The sequence below is a fragment of the Dendrobates tinctorius genome, unplaced genomic scaffold (genome assembly GCF_039654945.1).
Source record: "Dendrobates tinctorius isolate UK_male_01 unplaced genomic scaffold, ASM3965494v1 ptg000011l, whole genome shotgun sequence".
NCBI classification, from domain to species: Eukaryota; Metazoa; Chordata; class Amphibia; order Anura; family Dendrobatidae; genus Dendrobates; species Dendrobates tinctorius.
The window spans coordinates 47,410,579-47,434,539 of NW_027361679.1; the positions used below are offsets into that span (position 1 = coordinate 47,410,579).

At 44.6% G+C, this 23,961-nt stretch overlaps 1 protein-coding gene across 4 annotated transcripts in view; it reads right to left on the reverse strand.

Moving 5' to 3' along the window:
* Window positions 1-23,961, reverse strand: part of CCDC158 (coiled-coil domain containing 158) — a 222,997-nt gene that overhangs the window by 174,707 nt on the left and 24,329 nt on the right. For all 4 annotated transcript variants that reach the window (XM_073541919.1, XM_073541905.1, XM_073541912.1 and 1 more), the window contains 3 exons: window positions 23,045-23,351; window positions 21,645-21,718; window positions 16,799-16,909 (listed from right to left, as the gene is read on the reverse strand). In XM_073541919.1, the coding sequence (XP_073398020.1) occupies window positions 16,799-16,909; window positions 21,645-21,718; window positions 23,045-23,351 (492 nt within the window). The remainder of the gene's footprint in view (window positions 1-16,798; window positions 16,910-21,644; window positions 21,719-23,044; window positions 23,352-23,961) is intronic.

Genomic DNA, 23,961 nt, shown 5'->3' on the forward strand with positions numbered 1-23,961 from the left:
GCAAGGTGTTGATCACCTGAGTCAACTGTGCTGTACAGTGGTCCTCTGAACTGCCCACTATAAGAAAATCGTCCAGGTATGGTATTATGACCGTATCGTGAATCCGGAGAAAGGCTGTCACTTCCGCTATGACCTTGGTGAAGACCCTCGGGGCTATGGATATGCCAAACGGAAGAGCCCTGAACTGAAAGTGCCTTAGTGTGCCCTGAATATAAAGCGCTACCCTCAGGTATTTCTGGTAATCTGGATGGATAGGGATGTGATAATACGCATCCTTTAAATCGACTACGGCCATGAAGCAATCTTGATGTAGCAGCTTCACTGCCGTAGTCACTGATTCCATCTTGAAGGTCGGGTTTCTTATCCAAAGATTGAGGCGTCTGAGATTTATGATTGTCCTGAACGACTGATCCGGTTTTTTTATTAGAAAAAGGGGTGAATAAAACCCCTTTCCTTCCTGTAAGCGTGGCACCTCGGACAGTACCCGCTTGTCTATCAGGCTCAGGATTTCTGTTTCTAAGGCCAGTTGTTCTTCGGTCATCTTCCTGATAGGTGTGATGACGACCACGGGTTTTGGCTGACGAATAAAGGGGATTTTCAGGCCTTCTTTTAGGATGCTCAGAATCCAGGTATTGGAGGAGATCTTTTCCCAGGCCTGGAAAAAGAGTGCCAATCTCCCTCCTACTGGAATACCGGCGTCATTGTGGTGACTTTTTTGAGGTGGAGGTGCCTCCACCAAACATAAACCCTGATTCTTTCTTTCTTTTATCCTCCCATCTTCTCCTGTCAGCGGGAGGACGCCCTCTATTGAATCTCCCCCTCCGAAAGGGCTGTCTCCTCTGATCCATAGGGAATCTGGGGAAGCCTTTTTTCTTATCGCCTGCTTTCTCCAGAATATCGTCCAAGTTCTTGCCGAACAGGAATCGACCATCGCAGGGGAGAGAGCACAATTTGTGACAGCCCTTAAGCCATAACGCGCGTCTAGCAGCATTTGATAGTGACGCTGCTCTGGCTGTCAATCGCATAGAGTCCGCCGAGGTATCTGCCAAAAAAGCCGCTGCCCCGTGCAAGAGATACATGTCTGATAAGATCTTCTCTCTTGGGACCTTTGACGCCAGCTTCTCTTCTAACTGCTGCAGCCAGATCATAAGGGAGCGTGCCGTGCAGGTGCCCGCTATCGCCGGCTTTAGATCTCCTGCTGTCGCTTCCCATGCGTGCCTCAAATATGAGTCCGCTTTTTTGTCCAGCGGGTCTCTAAGAACCCCTGCATCTTCCAAGGGCAGGGCCGACCTTTTGGAAGATCTGGACACCGCTGCATCCATTTTTGGGACTTTGTCCCATACCTCCGTATCCTTGTATTCAAAGGGGTATCGTCTCTTAGAGGCGGATGGAAGGGCCCCCGATTTTTCAGGCTTTTTCCACTCCTTCTCAATAAGCGCCTGGATTTTCGCGTTTACTGGAAAGGTTCGTTTTTTCCTCTCCTGAAGCCCCCCAAACATGACGTCCTCTAGGGTTTTAGCCGCCCTTTCTTCCTGTAGGCCCATTGTGGTTCTAATGGCCTTTAGGAGGGCATCTGTATCTTCTACAGGGAAACATGGCTTACCCCCTGTGTCACTATCTGAGGAGTCTGAGGAGGATGATTTTTCCGCCTGAGATGATACTGACGCGGAATCTGAGGGGGAACTAGGGAAATCCTTCCTGCTTTTTTTCCCTTTTTTCAATAAGGACTTAATTGAGCCTTCCATTTCTGACCTGAGGGCAGATATTAGATTGGCTGCGAAACTAGGCGCTTCCTCCGCCATAGTCCGCTGAATGCACGCAGCACAGAGATCTTTTTGCCAGTCTCTTGCTAGGGGAGATTTACATATAGCACAATCCCTATTCTTCTTCTTGCTTCCCGCTTTTCTGGGCCTTTCCTACAGTGTGAAGCATACAATAGAAAACCCCTATTAATATACTGTTAACATTCACGAAGATCACTCACCACCCGTAATCAAGGGTACCGGACTTGGAGGCTGCATCGGAGCACCTGACCCGCGCTCTTTGGACCTTGAGGAGTGCCCCGACCTGCGGCTGGGGCGACTGCTGCTTGAATGGCTTCCATGCTTCCTGCCAGAGGGCTGTGAGGGAGGCAGGGACGCTGAACGTTCCTGCTCGGACTCCATTTTGCACCGCCGATCTACAGCTGTCTTCCTCCTTTTAAATTGCATGCCTCCGCCTGGTGAGCGTCTTCCTCCCCTCCCCCCTGCGACCGCCGGCTCAGCGCTTCAGAAGCCGGCCGGCGTCGCACCCAGCGCCATTACACCGTCGCCTTCTGCTGACGTCAGCCGGCGCACCCAGCATTCCAAGCGCCGCTGACGTCAGCGGCCAGAAGACGCCAGCGTCTCTCCCCTACCACGGGGATCGAGATGCGGCGTGCGCGAGGGGAGGGCGGCGCGGTGGGGGCTTCCCGGAGCCACCGGAATCCCATCCACGCCCGCACGAACCCGGAGCCCCAGGGACCCCGGGGACTGCGCTTCCAGGACCCGACGGCCGGCGCTACAGGTAAGCTACCTGTTCTTCCTGCGCCGGGACGGGCCTGGGTCTTATCCTTTTCTTCGCCCATGACAGGCACCGCCACAGTGGGATTCCTTCCAGGACAGGAACCCAACTGAAGCGGGGGAGAGGTGCCGCCCCTTATGTCTCAGTAGGTTCCTGTCCTGGCGGGGCGGATCCATCTCTCAGGTGGTGCTGTCATGGGTGAAGGGAAAAATACGATTTTTTTATTTTCATGCCCTGGCATTATAAACTTCTGTGAAGCCCTTGGGGGTTCAAAGTGCTCACCTCACATCTAGATAAGTTCCTTAGGGGGTCTAGTTTTCAAAATGGTGTCATTTGTGGGGGGGTTTCCACTGTTTAGGTACATTAGGGGCTCTCCAAAGGCAACATGACACCCGCAGACCATTCCATCAATGTCTGCATTCCAAAACGTCACTACTTCCCTTCCGAGCCCCGACGTGTGCCCATACAGTAGTTTTCTCCCACATATGGGGTATCAGCATACTCAGGACAAATTGGACAACAACTTTTGGGGTCCAATTTCTCCGGTTACCCTTGGGAAAATAAAAAAAATGGTGACTAAAAGATCATGTTTGTGGAAAAAATACAAATTTTTTATTTTCACGCCCGGGCGTTATAAACTTCTGTGAAGCACTGGGGGGTTCAAAGTGCTCACCACACATCTAGATAAGTTCCTTGGGGGGTATAGTTTACAAAATGGTGTCATTTGTGGGGGGTTTCCACTGTTTAGGTACATCAGGGGTTTTCCAATCGCGACATGGTGTCCGATCTCAATTCCAGCCAAAAATGTCAAATGGCGCTGCTTCCCTTCCGAGCTCTGCCATGCGCCCAAATAGTGGTTTACCCCCACATGTGGGGTATCAGCGTACTCAGGACAAATTGCACAATAACTTTTAGGGTGCTGTTACCCTTGGAAAAATAAGAATTGAGGGTGAAAAGATCATTTTTGTGGAAAAAATATGATTTTTTAATTGTACGGCTTTATGTTATAAACTTCTGTGAAGCCCTTGGGGGTTTAAAGTTCTCACCACACATCTAGATAAGTTCCTTATGGGGTCTAGTTTCCAAAATGGTGTCATTTGTGGGGGGTTTCCACTGTTTTGGTACATCAGGGGTTTTCCAATCGTGACATGATGTCCGATCTCAATTCCAGCCAAAAACGTCAAATGGCGCTGCTTCGTTTCCGAGCTCTGCCATGCGCCGAAATAGTGGTTTACCCCCACATGTGGGGTATCAGCATACTCAGGACAAATTGCACAATAACTTTTAGGGTCCTGTTACCCTTGGGAAAATAAAAATTGGGGTGAAAAGATCATTTTTGTGGAAAAAATATGATTTTTTAATTGTACCGCTGTACGTTATAAACTTCTGTAAAGCCCTTGTGGGTTCAAAGTTCTCACCACATATCTAAATAAGTTCCTTGGGGGGTCTAGTTTCCAAAATGGGGTCACTTGTAGGGGGTTTCCACTGTTTAGGTACATCAGGGGCTCTCCAAACGTGACATGGCATCCGATCTGAATTCCAGCCAATTTTGCATTGAAAAAGTCAAACGGCGCTCCTTCCATTCTGAGCTCTGCCATGCGCCGAAACAGTCGTCGTCCCCCACAAATCAGGTATCAGCGTACTCAGGACAAATTGCACAATAACTTTTGCAGTCCAATTTCTCCTGTTACCCTTGGTAAAATAAAAAAATTTGAACCTGAATTATTTTTTTTGTGAAAAAAAGTTAGATGTTCATTTTTTTTTAAATATTTAAAAATTCCTGTGACGCACCTAAAGGGTTAATAAACTTCTTGAATGTGGTTTTGAGCACCTTAAGGGGTGCAGTTTTTAGAATGGTGTCACTTTTGGGTATTTTCTATCATATAGACCCCTCAAAGTGGCTTCAAATGTGATGTGGTCCTAAAAATAAAATGGTGTTGTAAAAATGAGAAATCGCTGGTCAACTTTTAACCCTTATAACTTCCTAACGAAAAAAAATTTTGGTTCCAAAATTGTGCTGATGTAAAGTAAACATGTGGGAAATGTTAGTTATCAAGTTTTTTGTGTGCTGTATCTCTGTGATTTAAGGGCATAAAAATTCAAAGTTGGAAAATTGCGAAATTTTCAAAATTTTTGCCAAATTTCCGTTTTTTTCACAAATAAACGCAAGTTATTTGAATGAAATTTTACCACTAACATGAAGTACAATATGTCACAAGAAAACAATGTCAGAATCACCAGGATCCATGGAAGTGTTCCAGAGTTATGACCTCATAAATGTACAGTGGTCAGAATTGTAAAAATTGGCCCGGTCATGAACGTGCAAACCACCATTGGGTGTGAAGGGGTTAATAATTTGCAAGGAATTTAGCTGACTAGCTGTTAGTAGTCAGTGTCAGTTGTAGCAATGCCTAAGCTAAATGTGTTTGCTTAGCTCTGTGTCTCTTTCCTCTGACCCTGTTGCCGGACCTTGTTATGACATTTTTTGTGGATTCCCCCTTCTGCTTTTGAAGCTCCCTAAATTAAGGTATCTGACCCTGGAATTGGCCTCTTGGCATAGTAACTCACCGTCACACAACACTGAGGAGAAGCAAGTTCTGCTGGAAAATGTAGGTTGATCAGTGTAAAAATATAAACACCCATTCAGATATGTGAACCTGGAAGCACAGATGGAAAGAAAAAGGAGAAAAAAGACAAATGTACAAGAAACTTTAACCCCTTTCCGACATTGGGCGCAATAGTATGCTCATGTCGGATACCCTCCCTTTGGTGTATGCTCTGGCAGTGAGTGCACATCTTTCCCAGCACATGTCAGCTGTTTTGAATAGCTGACTTGTGCCCAGAACAGCCGCAGGTGGAATCGCGATCCATCCCGGCTATTAACCGGTTAAATGCCGCTGTCAAACGCTGACATGACATTTAACATGCACTTCCGGCAACCACGCCGGTAATCCGCCCCTCCGTGACCCCTGTCACGTGATCACGGGTCACTGATGGGTTGGCATGACAATGAGAAGTCTCCTGCAGACCACTGCTGGATTGCTATGAGTGCTGCCCGGTGGTCGTCGGCACTCATAGCAAGTAAATAATTCTGCTACATCCAGGTGATCTGATAATCGTCTGTATGTAGCAAAGCTGATCGGGTTATGGCAGCTTCTAGTCTCCCATGGAGACTTTTCAAGATGGCCAAGAATAAAAAAAAAATGTTTTATAAAATAAATAAATAAATAAATAAATAAATACAATTTCAAATCACACCCCCCCCTTTCTCCCCATTCAAAATAAAACAATAAAAAAATCAAAACATACACATTTGGTATCACCGCATTCAGAATCGCCCAATCTATCAATAAAAAAAGTCAAAATGCCAAAATTATGCTTTTTTGGTCACCGCGGCATTGCATTAAAATGCAATAATGGGTGATCAAAAGATTGTATCTGCATCAAAATGGTATGATTAAAAACGTCAGCTCGGCATGCAAAAAAAACCCTTACCTAACCCGAGATCACAAAAAAATGGAGATGCTACGGGTATCGGAAAATGACGCAATTTTTTTAGAAACAAAGTTGGAATTTTTACCACTTAGATAAAAAAGAACCTAGACATGTTTGGTGTCAATGAACTTGTAGCAACCTGGAGAATCATAGCGGCAGGTCAGTTTTAGCATTTAGTGAACATAGTAAAAAAGCAAAAAAAACAACTGTGGGATTGCACTTTTTTGCAATTTCAGTGCACTTGGAATTTTTTTCCAGTTTTCCAGTACAATATATGTTGAAACCAATGGTGTTTTTCACAAGTACAACTCATCCCACAAAAAACAAGCCCTCACATGGCCATATTGACTGAAAAATAAAAAAAAGTTATGGCTCTGGGAAGAAGGGGAGCAAAAAACGAAAATACCGCCGGGGGTTAAGGGATTAAGTTGGGATTAATCTACATATTAACAATAAGAATGCACATACTGTGCTTTATGAAAAATAACGCAATTAAGGGAAAAACCCATTAACTAGAGATGAGCGACTTTGCCTTTTTTCGGATCGAGTCGGGTTTCATGAAACCCGACTTTTGCAAAAGTCGGGTCGAACGAAATCAGCCGATTTTTGTGAAAAGTCGAAGGCCGACTTAAACGTGAAACCCAATGCAAGTCAATGGGGAAGCAAAGTCGGCAGGGTGTGGAGGACTGGAAACACACCTACAGTGCCCTTTTGAATGCCAAAAACATCAAATCTTATTACTGAAGCTTTTCAACCTTAATTTACTTCATAATACTAGTTACACACTGAAAAATGGGGGTTATTTGGCTAAATTTGTGGGGGGGTAGGGCTGGCTCCAGGTTTTCATGTGCTCTGGGCCAAAGAGCGCCCCTTTAACACATAGCACAACTCATGAGGCTCCTATACGGCAGAGAAATAGCGGTATAGTACAATGAAAAATACTTCACTTTTTACATCTCACAACTGATATCCATTTTAAATTCTCCAATAGCTCAAAAAACAGACAGTATATTACTCCATACAGTATTATGGCCACCGCAGAGTGCGCTATACAGAGTAATGAGGCCCATCTATTTCTCCATACAGAATCATTGGTCCCATATAATGTTTGAAACAGTATATGATGAGCTCCACATAATGCTACAGTATATGTTGGTCCCCATGGATGAAGCTACACTGTCTTATGAGCCCAAATAATGCTCTATATATAATGGGCCCCATTTCTAATGCTCTAGTGTATAATGGGCCCTGTAAATGCTGCTCCAGTGTCTGATGTCCACCTTTGGAATGCTCCCGTGTATGGTGGGCCCCATATATCATTCTCCAGAGTATAGTTCTCCCCAAAAATTGCTGTCCCAACATTGAAAACAATTAAATAAGTCTCTTCAAATAAGTCTTGCTAGGGAATCCCTGTACTAGTCTGGGAATACAGACGTGATGTCATTGCGCTCTCTGATCATAATATCACTGTCAGGAAACGCGGAAGACGTCATGGCGGTGGAGCAGGGAGAGGTAAGTATTTCAACTTTGCAAGTGCTGTGATCCTGATCAAGCAGGGGGGCCCACTCGTTGGCGACGGCACTGGCACAGAGCCCCTCTTAGTACCGCGGTGTGTCTGACGGCAGGTGTGCCCCCCCACCATCAGAGACACTTGATTGCACTATGAGGGACCCTGTGCCAGTGCCCGCGCCCAAGAGTCGGCCCACCCACCTGTCCAGGGCAACGACACTCACACAGTTGCGTGCGCTAGGTGGTGACCCCGGTCATGAGGGGAGGAGGCAGCCCAGTTAGGGCGGTTTACATAATGGCATATGTTGATGTGGGACATTCACCTGCTGCTAAAGGCAAAATTGGTCAAGTCCCAGGAAGAGGAGTACCAAAGAAAGCCATTTTTCTGGCAACCTATGTGTCATCAGGGTAAGGTGTGACAAAGTCCTTGGAAACCCATGCATGGCTCATTTTAATGAAGGTTAGATCATCCACATTTTGGGGCGAGAGACGGGTCCTTTTTTCCGTGAGGATTGATCCAGCAGCACTGAAGACTCTTTCCGATAGCACACTTGCAGCTGGGCAAGCGAGCTCCTGTAAGGCATATTGGGCCAATTCAGGCCAGGCGTCCAGTTTAGCGGCCCAATAGTCAAATGGGAATGACCTATGAGGGAGAACATCGATATGGGACGAGAAGTAGTTTGCAACCATAGTTGACAAGTGCTGTCTCCTGTCACTTTCAATCGATGCAGTATGACCAGTCTTGTGAGCGGGACTTGAAAAATCAGTCCACAACATGGTCATGAAACCCCTGTCTCCAACGCCACTTCTGATGTGTGCACCACCAACACCTCTTTCAAGTTGCCCCCGGCCCCTAGGGCTCGTGTGAGAACCATCACCGCTGCTGTGTGCTGGGAATGCCTCAACCAACCGGTTTACCAGAGTTGCTTGTTTGTTAGCCAATATTAGGTCAAGGTTCTCCTGTGGCATGATGTTTTGGAATTTGCCTTTATAGCGTGGATCCAGGATGCTGGCCAACTAGTAGTCGTCATTGTTCATCATTTTGGCAATGCGGGGGTCCCTTTTTAGGATCTGCAAGGCATAATCTGACATGTGGGCCAATGTTTCCGGTGTCAATGATGCACTGCGAGTGCTGGGTGGAGGAGCACTTTCTGGCAAATCCACATCCCTCCAGTCACGCACAAAGCCTGTACCTGACTTTGCCACGCCAACATTTTCTCTTGCCCCACGAGAAGTATCCTCCTCCCCTAAATATTCATCCCCATCATCATCCTCCTCCTCCTCTTCCTCTTCTTCCTCCACCTCGTCCAGGAGAGGTCCCTGAGCAGACAATGGCTGACTGTCATCAAGGCTTCCCTCCTCTTCCTCATCATCCTCGGCTGCAGATGCCTGCTCCTTAATGTGTGTCAAGGTTTGCATGAGCAGACACAAAAGTGGGATGCTCATGCTTATGATGGCGTCGTCTGCGCTTACCAGCCGTGTGCATTCCTCAAAGCACTGAAGGACTTTACAGAGGTCTTTCAGCTTCGACCACTGCACACCTGACAACTCCATGTCTGCCCTCAAAGTGCCTGCCTGTGTATCCTCCCACAAATGCATTACAGCCTGCCTCTGTTCGCACAGCTGCTCCACCATGTGCAGGGTGGAGTTCCACCTTGTTGCAACGTCGATAATTAGGCGGTGCTTGGGAAGGTGGAGCAATGGCTGCAGCTTCTGCATACGATTGGAGTGTACGGGCGACCGGCGGATGTGCGAGCACAGTCTTCGAACCTTATGGAGCAGGCCTGTTAACTCCGGATAATTATTGAGGAGCACTGCACCACCAGGTTCAAGGTGTGAGCCAAGCAAGGTATGTGTCTGGGTTTTGAAAGGGCTATGGCTGCCAAAAAAATTCCGGCCATTATCACTAACTACCTTGCCTGCCTCAAGATGTAGACTGCCCAGCCATGACTCAGTTTGTCGCTGAAAGTAGTTGGCCAGTACCTCCGCGGTGTGTCTGTCGCCCAAACTCATCATCTTCAACACAGCCTGCTGACGCTTTCCACTAGCTGATCAATAGGGGGACACCTCGTGTGCAACACTGGCAGCTGCGGATGGAGTGCTCGTGCGACTGCGCTCTGTGGACGAGCTTTCGCTTCCGGAGGAGGAGGAGGGTCGAACGCCTACAGCCAATTGTTTCCTATACCGTGGGTTAGGCAGCACTGTCCCACCACCGCTGTCCCCTGTGGACCCTGCATCCACAACATTAACCCAGTGCGCAGTGATGGACACCTAACGGCCCTGGCCATGCCTACTGGACCATGCATCAGTTGTGAGGTGCAACTTTCCACTCACTGATTGCTTGAGTGCATGGACAATGCGGTCTTTCACATGAAGGTGGAGGGCTGGGATGGCTTTGCGCGAAAAGAAGCGGCGACTGGGTAGGTCATAGCGTGGTACTGCGTAGGCCATGAGTTCGCGGAAAGCTGCGCTTTCAACCAAGAGATAGGGCATCATCTCTAACGAGATTAGTTTGGCAATGTGGGCGTTCAAACCCAGTGTACGCGGATGAGAGGATGAGTACTTTCTTGTCCTACTCATAGTCTCTGGTAGGGTAAGCTGGACTTGAGAGCTGCATATGGTGGAACTAGCGGTGGACATGGCGGACTGAGAGAGGGTTGATGATGGTGATGGAGTTGGTGTTCTTTCTGATGGCCTAGATTCAGTCTTTCGTTGCAATAACAGTTTGATTCCTTGGCTGATTTGCTCTTGCGATGACAACTCAACATTTGCTGCTTGGGGTGTGCTAACCGGTGGGCTTACAGAGGGGGAAACAATGTAGTGTTGCTGACTACCTTCTTTGGGAGCAGTTGCACATGTGGTACGTGAGTTTTGGTAGTCCGTCCACACTTGCAAGTGCATGGTGGTTAAATGTCTTAGCGTGCAACTGGTATTCAAATTTCTCAGATTTTTCCCTTGGCTAAAGGTCTTTGCGCACTTCTTACAGATAACCTTTGCCTGATCATTTGGATTTTGTTCAAAAAAGTGCCACACTGCACTCTTCCTACTATGGAAGACATTTTGAGGCCTTGCACGCTGTGCTATTTTGACCGTCTGGCCAAGCTGTCCTGCAACTCTTTTGGTTATTGTAACCTGTTTTTGGACTGTTCCGGGCCTGCCAGATAAGAGCTGTTGCGATGTTGATGCCCGCTGCGGATGCTCCTCCTCCTCTTCTGAGCTATTGGCAGCGGCACCCTCTTCCCCCAATGGATGCCAATCTGGGTCAACAACTGGGTCATCCATCACCTCCTCTTCAATGTCATGTGCACCTTCCTCTGTGTCACCGTGTACGGTGGTATAGTATGCGGGAAGGGGCACCTGAGTTTCATCAGGGTCAGATTCTGGCTCAGTGCACTGCGAGGACAATGTAGTGCTCTGAGTGAATGTACCAGCAGAATCATCTATCAGTGGCTGTGCATAAGTGCACTCCATGTCAGATTCATCTTGGCCTGGGTAATTCATGATTTGACTTGATAACCCAGGCATGGTATGTGAAAACAGCTCCATGGAGTAATCTGTAGAGTGGCCTGCCGCATCCTTCAATTTTGGTTGGGGTGAAGGACACAAGGAAAGTTGTGGTTCATGACCATGAGCCTCCAATGATGACTCAGTGCTTTTATTTTTTAAAATTTCAGAAGAGGAGGCGATAGAGCTTTAGGCTGAGTCAGCAATGTAAGCCAAAACTTGTTCTCGAAACTCCGGCTTTAAAAGCGGTTTACCTACTCCCAGAAGAGGGAGCCTTCGAGGCCTTGTGGAGGCAGACGATGATGCAGGCTCAACACCTCCTGCATTAGGTGCTATTTTGCTTTTGCCACTACCAGCAGATCCACCACCAACACCATCATTACCAGCTGCCAACCCCCGCCCACTTCCACGGACTCTTCCACCACACTTCCTCATTTTTGGGGAAAATGTCCCCAAAAAACCAACAACTCTATGGTCCTGTAAAACAAGGTGCAAGGTGTATATAGTAGTGGGGAGAATTGGAATCTCTGTAGACTTCAGGACACAGTTGGATACTGTCAGGCCCTGTTTATATTACACCGCAATGTGACAGTCAGATTCTGGATGGTCTTAGAAAGGTGTATAGAGGACAGGTGAGAATTGGAATCTCTCTAGACTTTAGGACACAGTTGGATACTGTCAGGCCCTGTTTATATTACACCGCAATGTGACAGTCAGATTCTGGATGGTCTTAGAAAGGTGTATAGAGGACAGGTGAGAATTGGAATCTCTCTAGACTTTAGGACACAGTTGGATACTGTCAGGCCGTTTATATTACACCGCAATGTGACAGTCAGATTCTGGATGGTCTTAGAAAGGTGTATAGAGGACAGGTAAAAATTGGAATCTCACTAGACTTCAGGACACAGTTGGATACTGTCAGGCCCTGTTTATATTACACCGCAATGTGACAGTCAGATTCTGGATGGTCATAGAAAGGTGTATAGAGGACAGGTGAGAATTGAAATCACTCTAGACTTCAGGACACAGTTGGATACTGTCAGGCCCTGTTTATATTACACTGCTATGTGACAGTCAGATTCTGCATGGTCTTAGAAAGGTGTATAAAGGACAGGTGAGAATTGGAATCTCTCTAGACTTCAGGACACAGTTGGATACTGTCAGGCACTGTTTATATTACACTGCTATGTGACAGTCAGATTCTGGATGGTCTTAAAAAGGTGTATAGAGGACAGGTGAGAATTGGAATCTCTCTAGACTTCAGGACACAGTTGGATACTGTCAGGCCCTGTTTATATTACACCGCAATGTGACAGTCAGATTCTGGATGGTCTTAGAAAGGTGTATAGAGGACTGTTGAGAATTGGAATCTCTGTAGACTTCAGGACACAGTTGGATACTGTCAGGCCCTGTTTATATTACACCGCAATGTGACAGTCAGATTCTGGATGGTCTTAGAAAGGTGTATAGAGGACAGGTGAGAATTGGAATCTCTCTAGACTTCAGGACACAGTTGGATACTGTCAGGCCCTGTTTATATTACACCGCAATGTGACAGTCAGATTCTGGATGGTCTTAGAAAGGTGTATAGAGGACAGGTGAGAATTGGAATCTCTCTAGACTTTAGGACACAGTTGGATACTGTCAGGCCGTTTATATTACACCGCAATGTGACAGTCAGATTCTGGATGGTCTTAGAAAGGTGTATAGAGGACAGGTAAAAATTGGAATCTCACTAGACTTCAGGACACAGTTGGATACTGTCAGGCCCTGTTTATATTACACCGCAATGTGACAGTCAGATTCTGGATGGTCATAGAAAGGTGTATAGAGGACAGGTGAGAATTGAAATCACTCTAGACTTCAGGACACAGTTGGATACTGTCAGGCCCTGTTTATATTACACTGCTATGTGACAGTCAGATTCTGCATGGTCTTAGAAAGGTGTATAAAGGACAGGTGAGAATTGGAATCTCTCTAGACTTCAGGACACAGTTGGATACTGTCAGGCACTGTTTATATTACACTGCTATGTGACAGTCAGATTCTGGATGGTCTTAAAAAGGTGTATAGAGGACAGGTGAGAATTGGAATCTCTCTAGACTTCAGGACACAGTTGGATACTGTCAGGCCCTGTTTATATTACACCGCAATGTGACAGTCAGATTCTGGATGGTCTTAGAAAGGTGTATAGAGGACTGTTGAGAATTGGAATCTCTGTAGACTTCAGGACACAGTTGGATACTGTCAGGCCCTGTTTATATTACACCGCAATGTGACAGTCAGATTCTGGATGGTCTTAGAAAGGTGTATAGAGGACAGGTGAGAATTGGAATCTCTCTAGACTTCAGGACACAGTTGGATACTGTCAGGCCCTGTTTATATTACACCGCAATGTGACAGTCAGATTCTGGATGGTCTTAGAAAGGTGTATAGAGGACAGGTGAGAATTGGAATCTCTCTAGACTTCAGGACACAGTTGGATACTGTCAGGCCCTGTTTATATTACACCGCTATGTGACAGTCAGATTCTGGATGGTCTTAGAAAGGTGTATAGAGGACAGGTGAGAATTGGAATCTATCTAGACTTCAGGACAGAGTTGGATACTGTCAGGCCCTGTTTATATTACACCGCAATGTGACAGGCAGAAATTGCCTAGTGTATGACAAACTACAAGGTGTATATAGAATTGGGCAGAATTGGAATCTCCCTAGAGTGTAGGTCTGTAAGAACGGACAAACTCCTCGGCTTTTCCTTACAGAGTCACACACGTATATAGCTTCAATTTGGCCATGATAACAGCCGTTACACAGTACTGAGAGAGGAGCGTACACGTACACCGCTGTACGGTGTATGTAAAATTGTCAAGCTCCGTGTTTTTGTATACGGACTGACGCACGCTGTCTCTCTCTAGTTTTGAATGTAATCAAACAGCAAATATACTAAACTGTTTGAAAAACAGACAAAACTATAAGGTGTAGGTCTGTAAGAAACTCCTCGGCTTTTCCTTACAGAGTCACACACGTATATAGCTTCAATTTGGCCGTGATAACAGCCGTTACACAGTACTGTGTGAGGAGCGTACACCGCTGTACGGTGTGTGAAAAAATGAATGCTCACTACCTCACCAGGAGAAAACAATACAATTTGGATTGCTTTTAAAAAAGCAGTTTGAACACCAGTGTGCACACAGCAATGCAGCTAGCCATAAAAGGCAGGCTAATCACCACCAGCGCTGCTGCACAAAAGCAAAAATCTTCACCTTTTACTGCACAGTAACTACAGTGAAAAGCACTATCAGCAGAAGCAGTTTTTTTTTCTTTTTGCCTCCCTAATGCTCTCCCTACAGAATCAGCAGCAGCAGCTCTCCCTATTCTGAGATCAGCATGAGTAACATGGCGGTCGGCGTGCATGCCCTTTTATACCCCCTGTGACGCCCCACAAAGCAAGCCAATCACTTGCATGCCCTTCTCCAAGATGGTGATGACCACTGCCTATGTCATCACGTTGCCCATAGTGTCCGTTCTTCCTGATTGGCTGCAAAAGGGAGCTAAAGCATCTTTTGAAACGCGACTTTGGCGCTAAATTCGCCAACCTCTTGGCCGACCTCACGCTAAGGTCGGGTTTCGTTTCATGAAACCCGACTTTGGCGAAAGTCGGCGACTTTTGAATTTGTTCGACCCGTTTCGCTCATTTCTAGCTACAACATTTTAGAGTTAAGCATACCTGGCTATGTTCATACAGTCAGTGCCTGATACATGCTGCCCACAGATTAGACAGCATGTATGAGGTGTCAGTTTCTCTTAAATGAGCAGTAAGCCCCTGGTAGACACCTCAAGAGTCAGTTTATCACCTATGAGTATAAAAGAATTGGAAATGTTAAAATCCAATATTGACAACCCTTATTCTTTATATCATCTATCGCTGGGAGAGAGTTTGGACACCATTAAACAGACTGGCAGATTCAGATGACATTCATCCAATGTGTATGAAAACTTTAAGAACCAGTGAAGTTCCCAGAAGTTGGACCCTTCACTGATGTGATCCCATTTATTCCTGTAATGGGAAAACACATTTAACATAAATCCTATCCTTTTGATTTTAAACTAGGGAACTTTCTTAATTGGAAATTTCTGCTCTATTTTCTGTTTCTGAGCTTGTGCTAGAAACAAAATCTGAAATCTTCCATCCTGATAAGATCAGATGCAGTATTAAAATAATTTGATAGTAGTTTCATGTTCACAGATTTTTGCACATATATAGTGGGGAAAATAAGTATTTAAGTATTTGATACACTGCCAATTTTACAAATTTTTCTACCTACAAAGAATGGAGAGGTCGTAAATTTTATTGTAGGTACACTTCAACTGTGACAGACAGAATCTAAAAATAAAAGCCAGAAAATCAGATTGTATGATTTTTAAATAATTAAATTGCATTTTATTGCATGAAATAAGTATTTGATCACCTACGAACCAGCCAGAATTCTGGCTCTCACAGACCTGATAGTTTTTCTTTATGAAGCCTTCCTACTCTGCACTCATTACCTGTATTAATTGCACCTGTTCACACACTCAATCACACTCCAAACTCTCCAACATGGCCAAGACCAATAGCTGTCAAAGGACACCAGGGTCAAAATTGCAGACCTTACAAGGCTGGGATGGGCTACAGGACAATAGGCAAGCAGCTTTGTGATAAAGCAACAACTATTGGCACAATTATTGGAAAATGGAAGAAACACAAGATGACTGCCCGTCTTCCTCGGTCTGGGCCTCCATGCAAGATCTAGCCTAGTGGGGTAAGGATGATTATGAGAAAGGTCAGGAATCAGCCAGAACAACATGAGAGGACCTGGTCAATTATCTGAAGAGAGCTGGGACCAAAGTCTCAAACATTATCATTAATAACACTCTACATCGTCATGGATTAAAATCCTACAGGGCATGCAAGGTCCTTCTGCTCACGCCAACACACGTGTCCAGGCCCGTTTGAAGTTCACCAATGACCATTTGGATGATCCAGAGGAGGCATTGGAGAAAGGCATGTGGTCAGTTGAGACCAAAATAGAACTTGTTGGTATAAACTCCACTGGTCGTGTTTGGAGAAAGAAGGATACAACACCAAGAACACACTCCCAACCATGAAGCATGGTGGGTGAAACATCATACTTTGGGGGTGCTTTTCTATAAAGGGGATAGGACGACTGCACTATATTGCAGGGAGGAGGGATGTTGTCATGTATCATAAGATTTTGGCCAACAATCTCCTTTCCTCAGGAGCGTTGAAGAAGGGATGTAGCTGGGTCTTACAGCATGACATTGACCCAAAACATACAGCTAGAGCAACTAAGGAGTGGCTCCTTATGAAGCATTTTAGGATCCTGGAGTGGCCTAGCCAGTATCCAGACCTGAACCCGATAGAAAATCTTTGGAGGGAGCTGAAAGTCAATGTTGCCCAAAGACAGCCTCAAACCTCTAAAGATTTGGAGAAGATTTGTATGGAAAAATGGGTCAAAATCCTTGCTGCATTGTGTGCCTACAGGTAGCTTGCCTAAAAGCAGAACTTTCATTTTCACTCATGTGTTACTAGAGGATAAAAAACACTATGAATAACATCACTTTGCAATATAATCATTATTTTTTATTTGTTAGTATATATGGTTGTGTGTGATTTTATAACAAACATTTGACATAAATGATGAGGCAAAATTCATTTCCATTTCTAAGACATGATACCTAGACTTACTGAGATGATTTCACCCGAGTCTGCAAGCTCTCTGAATGGCTTCTGACAGAATTCATTTCAGCAACCAACAGCGCCCTCTCCTGTTCACGTTCATTAACTAGATTGTCATAACTGATCAAAAGAGAAGCAAATAAAGAAATCTTTGAATACAAACTCAAAATGCACCTTATCCATTATTAACCAGCAAGTTCAGGGCTTTCAGGGTAGAAGAACAACACTTCAAGAGAGGATGTCAACATGAATTAGATTTAAATGAAAAATTAGCTATTCAAGCAGACCTCCAAGACCTAAAGCAGTTGTATCTTTTCAACTTTCTGTACAAAATCATTGTTCCCATATTAAAAATAATAAAATCCACAAATTAGTTAAAATGAGCTCAATAAAAGCTGTTGTCAGGTCCAAATCGATAAGTCTGCAGTCAGTCTGTGTGACTGCAGACTTATGAAACCCCCAAAGTACGCACACTGCGCTGAGGGGATTCGCTGGTTTCTGACCTGGGACCAAAAGGTATGTATGAGTTATACATACCCCTGACCAGTGGGTGCGGCTTCGTTACATAGACTTGTATTGAGCTGATGCTGCGCGCCGTCTAGTGACGCGGCTGTCCAGTGGGCATAACTGCGTAACTCGTACATACCCTCTGGTCAGAAATCTGCAAAGCTTCGCAGATTCATAAGTCTGCAGGCTGACTGCAGCATTACTGATTTGAACCAGACAACCCCTTTAAAGTGATTCAGGAAATGAATGTCATTCAGTGTAGGTTATTATAAAGAAACAATCTGCTGTACTCACCTTACCCAGGTCAACGGGCAAGTCTCTTCCACTGCTCCTAGGGTCTGGCATTGGCTACTGGGCTGACTTTATGCTGATAGGTCAGCAGCTGTCATGGTAGGCAGGAATGCTGCTGATGGCATGACACAGCCTGTGCTAGACACCGGGAGCAGTAGAGACTCACAGATGTACCCTGGGAAGGTAACTATGGCTTGTGTTGTGTCTTCATAATAACCTGCAGCCATGTACATTCATTTACTGATAGGGGACAAACCTTAAAACATTGATGAACTATCATCAAGATAGGTAATTTTACACAGGGAGAGCGATCCCTCCCTGTGCTTGTAGTTGTGTCTAGTGATACAGTTGTGTTCAAAAGTTTACATACCCCAGCAGCATTTTTGCTATCTTGGCCTTTTTTCATAAAATATGAATGATAACACCAAACCTTTTTCTCCACTCATGGTTAGTGGTTGGGTGAAGCCATTTATTCTCAAACTACTGTGTTTCTCTTTTTAAATCATAATGACAACCCAAAACACCCAAATGACCCTGATCAAAAGTTCATACCTTGGTGATTTTGGCCTGATAACATGCACACAAGTTGACACAAATGGGTTTGAATGGCTATTAAAGGTAACATCCTCACCTGTGACCTGTTGCTTGTAATCAGTGTGTGTGCATAAAAGCTGAATGAGTATCTGGGATCCATACAGACTCTTGCATCTTTCATCCAGCCACTGACGTTTCTGGATTGTGAGTAATGAGGAAAGCAAAAGAATTGTCAGCGGATCTATGGGAAAAGTTAGTTGAATTGTATAAAACAGGAAAGGCATACAAAAAGATATCCAAGGAATTCATAATGCCAGTCAGCAGCATTCAAATTGTGATTAACAAATGGAAAATCAAGGGCTCTGTAAAAACAAAACCACGGTCAGGTAGACCAAAAAAAATTTAATCCATTACTGTCAGGAAAATTGTTCGGGATGCAAAGGAAAACCCACAAATAACATCAGCTGAAATATAGGACTCTCTGAAAACTAGCTGTGTGGCTGTTTCAAGATGCACAATAAGGAGGCACTTGAAGAAAAATGGGCTGCATGGTCGAGTCGCCAGAAGAAAGCCATTACTGCACAAATACCACAAAACATCTCACCTACAATGCGCAAAATCAGTAGAGAGACAAGCCTCAAAACTTCTGGAACAAGGTAAATTGGAGTGATGAGACCAACAATGAACTTTTTGGCCACAACCATAAACGTTACATTTGGAGAGATGACAGGAACAACATTCCTACTGTAAAGCATGGAGGTGGATCGCTGATGTTTTGGGGATGTGTGAGCTATAAAGGCCCATGAAACTTGGTCAAAGTTGGAGGAAAGATGAATGCAGCACGTTATCAGCAAATACTGGAGGCAAATTTGCACTCATCAGCCCGGAAACTGCGCATAGGATGTACTTGGAAATTCCAACATGACAACGATCCAAAACACAAGGCCAAGTCCACCTGTCATTGGCTACAGCAGAACAAAGTGAAGGTTGTGGAGTGACCATCTCAGTCTCCTGACCTCAATATCATTGAGCCACTCTGGGGAGATCTCAAGCATGCAGTTCATGCTAGACAGATCAGAAATTTACAGGAACTGGAGGCTTTTTTGCCAGGAACAGTGGGCAGCGTTACAATCTGATAAAATAAAGAACCTCATCCACAACAACGACAAAAGACTTCAAGCTGTCATTGATGTTAGAGAGAGCAATGCATGGTATAAAGAAATGGGGTATGTGAACTTTTGAAAAGGGTCATTTGGATGTTTTGTGTTGTCATTTGATTTAAAAAGAGAAAACACAGTAGTTTACCAATAAATGGCTTCACCTAGAAAGCAAAAATTCTGCCAGGGTATGTAAACTTTTGAGCACAACTGTAGTATCTTGACCCAATGAGGGAATCGGACAAACTACTAGTACCAGCTACAGCTGACTGTAAGCCACAAATCTTTTATTGTGCTAATCCCCACCAAACACTTATGTTGTATACTTACTAGCACAGGCCATCAATATTTAAAAAGGTGTTCGTGGTTCAACTTTCTTTACAAAATCATTGTCCCCATATTAAAAATAATAAAATGACTCACCTTCCTCAAGTCCAGAAATAAATCTCCACCGCTGCTCCACCGATTTTTTTTTACAGCAATAATTGCACTTCAATATCACCATAGCCAATCCCTGAGCAGAACAGTTCTGCTGACATAGACTTCACGAGCCACTGAGCCCGGTGATCCTTGAGAACTCTTTTCAAATCAATCAAATCAATCAAATCAAATCAATCAAATTTATTATCGCCAAGTACATATTACATATATACAAGGAATTCTTTGTGGCAAAGAGGCAACATAATATATAACAACAGATACAACAAGTAACATCTAACAAGACAGATACAGTATATAGTCTACACATGACGATTTAATTGTTGAACAGAGAGTGGATAGAAGCTGTTCATATGGCGGTTGGTGCTGCATTTGGGGACTCTGAAGCGACGTCCTGAAGGGAGTAGTTGGAATGAGGAGTGTCCCGGGTGAGAGGGATCAGATGAAATTTTCAATGCGTGGGATCGAATACTCTTATCATAAAGATCCTGGATTTTAGGCAGGGGGGAACCTATAATTCTCTCTGCTGTTCTGAAAGTCCTTTGTAAGCGGAGTTTGTCATGCGCAGTGGCTCCCCCATACCAGACTATCAGAGAGGAACAAATCACAGATCTGATGACAGCATTAAAGAATAAGATCAGCAGATTCTTAGACAAACCATATCTTTTCAGCTGACGCAGGAAGAACATCCTCTGTTGTGCTTTTCTTATAACAGCATCCACGTTTTTCCCCCATTTAAGATCATGAGAGATGATAACACCAAGGAATTTGGTCTCTGTGACCCTAAGAACCACTTCGTCATGGATGTAGATTGGAAGTATCTCATGTTGATCTTTCCTAAAATCCACAACCATCTCAGCAGTTTTTTTAGTGTTGAGTACAAGATTATTGGCTTTACACCAGTCACATATTCTTTCCACCTCACTCCGATACAAGTCTTCAGCATTTCTCCTGATGAGACCAATCAGTGTCATATCATCGGCAAATTTCAAGATTTTTACTGAGTCTGCTGAAGAGATGCATTCGTATAGAGAGAAAACAGTAACGGGGACAAAACACACCCCTGAGGTGCCCCGATGTTTGTGACCAAGGTGTCCGAAGTGAATGGTCAACTTTTACACTCTGTATCCTGGCTGTCAGGAAGTTATAAATCCACAAGCATAAGTTAAGAGGGACTCCAAGAGCTACCATTTTCTTATGAAGTAAATTCGGATCAATGGTATTGAACGCTGAGTTAAAGTCCATGAAAAGAATCCGGACATATGAGTGCAGTTCATCTGTATGATCCAAAATGTACTTCAGTGCCAGATTGACAGTGTCGTTTGCCGAACGATTCTCCTTATAGGCAAACTGAAGCGGGTCCCATAGCTTCTGCGTGAATTTTATCAGGTGGGACATCATAATTCTTTTAACTCTTATGATGGCCTATTTTTTGAACTAATAGCATTTTTAGATTTTGAAGCTATTTATGTGATAGTTGCAGGGGTTGTCCAGCCTTGGGCCACAAGTGTGCTGCCCCTCTATGTGACTGTAGACTTGTGAATCTTCACGTCGCGCGCACAGGGAGTGTATTTCTGATCACATTCCGAGTAGACTGTGTCTGGCCTCGCTCAATACACTTGCATTGAGCGAGGACACGTCCATCTAGTTGGAATATGTCTGCATGTATGCAAATGACATACTTGTGGTCACGTGCCCCTAAGATGTGAGGATTCACAAGTCTGCAGTTACATAGAGTGACTGCAGACTCATAGCCTAAGGCCAGGAAGCTATCTTGGTATTCATAGAGGTTGTACTTTCTTCCAGAAATAGAATTATTCTGGTCTATGAGCCATGTCTGGATTTGGGGTCAGGCTGAAATACCAGATATCCCACAGACAAGAAGAAAATAGCCATGTTTTTTGAACTATTGAGTCAGTAGAACTCACCTTTCTTGTAGCTGCTTCCGACAAGCCTCTTTATCTTTTAATTCCCCTTTCAGAATATTAAGTTGATCTTCTGCCTATAATGAAAAGTAGAAACTTTGGAGTTCAAGAATGAACTTTTTTGTTCAGGTTTGACCTAAAACATATCTGAAGATTAGCAGAAGGATAAAGAATCCCTAAACACTATGGCTTGCCAATACTAACCTCACCAATTCCAATCCAAAGTTCTTAAGTTCCTCGCCCTTCTACTTCTAGCTGAACTTTCGTCCTCCTGTCACAGAGACATATGATGGCTGTGGCCAATTACTGGCTGCAGTGGGTCACTACTGCAATCAGTGATCGATCGGCTGCAGTGGTCAAATGTCCCTGTTGCAGGACATTATAAAGACAGGAGAAGAAACGGACAACTTCAGCATAGGAGCTTCGATGGGTACAGTATGGTGAGTATTGTTTTATTTTTTTCCTAGCTTCCAGACAAAAAAAATAAATAAATTACCTTTAAAATACAGGTAAGGCTATGCTCAGGCTTATTCAGTTTTCTATGCTAAGCACTATGTCCGTCTGAGTTTTCCATCAAAATCCCTGAAAAACTGCATTCTACAGAACCCAGACCTCTGTTCTGGTAGAACTCATATTTTACAGACATGCAAAAAAGGTGGATAACATGTTGGAATACAGTTTTTTGGGAATTCCATAGTAAATTGGAATATACTGCTCAGCGTGGAGCACTGTATAAGTGGGAACTGTCTAATTCAGTAATGGCTTTTTCCCATATAACAATTAGAGGGAATCTGTCACCCAATTTTGTCTATGTAATCTGAGAGTTGCATGATGTAGGGGCACAGAGAGCCTGATTCCAGTGATCTATCACTTGCTGGTCTGCATGGTGTCAGTTTGATACAATCTATTTTCTCTGCTGCAGATCTAGTAAATTACACATCTTTGGCATCAGGGTCTCAGCCCTTACTTCATATTGCTCTTGAATTGCATAGCAAAAACCTGCTGACAATTTCCCTTTAAAGCACAGTTCAATTAAAAGGGAATCTGTCAGCAGTTTATTTCAGCAATACAACCTGAGAGCAGCACGATATAGGCAGAGAGACCCTGAGTCCAACAATGTGTCTCTTAGTTTGCTGGGTGCATCGGTTCTGACACAATCAAAGATCCTAGATTTAGTAATGCAGCAGAGCTGAGAAAGCTGCGCCCGCCCACTCCAGGCTCTGTAGTTACATTGTCTATAGACCGCTTATCACAGAAGGTGCAGAATCGGACAACTGGCCCGCCCTGCTGTAGTCTGGGCAATGATAATCACCAATGTAAATAAACGACATCACACAGCCTGACATGTGACACATTGCTGAATTCAGTGTTTTAGGAAAATAGAAACATAAAAGAATACTTACAGGTTGTATTTTTGTTTTGAGGAAAGACACCTCATCAGAAAGCTCCTGAAGTGTTTGCACCAGAACTATGCCAAGATTACTGAGGTCAAAGCTGCCTTCCACCTTCTTGTTAGACTTCTCATTGAATATGAAGAATGCTTTCTGGGTATCCTGGAGTATTTGATCCTGTTTCTGTAATTTCTCCAAGAGCTCAGTGTAAGCCCGTGCCTGTGTCAGCATCGCCTCCTGGATCACATTAGTGCTCTCTAGCTCCTTCACTTTGAGATCTGGTTTATTTCCTTCTTCTTGGCTAATTGAACCTTTTTGTCTGGATTAAACAATTACAGATAAAACAACAATTTTCACACAATAAATAATTTGCAATATTTTAATTTCTTTCAAAGGCTAATAGTTGCTTTGTCAGATAAAGATGAGCCATTCTGAAACTAATGATCCCATGGTCTGACTGTTCTAATCATTAACGATCAGTTATCACAGAAAGACGCCATGCATGGCCACCAGGCCGGGACGATGGGTAGACAGAGTAGGTACCTGCCTAGGGCGCTGCCTCCCCGAGGGGGGCGCACTTTGGGAAGAAAAAAAGTGCTATGCCTGTGGCCGCCCAGTATCTTTCTCCGGCCACAGACATTCAGCACAGTGACAGCCGGGGCGCAGGCAGGGAGGTGAGCGATGTCAGTCACTGACACTGCTCACCCCCTCTCTCCTGTGCCCCGGCCGTCGCTCCCTCCCTGTACTCAAATGATGTCAGAGCCACCTAGGACAAGAGCAGAGGAGCTGTAATCCGCTCCCTGCCCTGCCGGAAATTCCAGCAGGACACAGACCATTTCCGGCCTGCGCCCTGTTGCAGATGGTGCTCGCAGGGGATGTCAGATGGTGCGATATGGTGATGTCATCATTCCATCCAGCATTCACTGCTG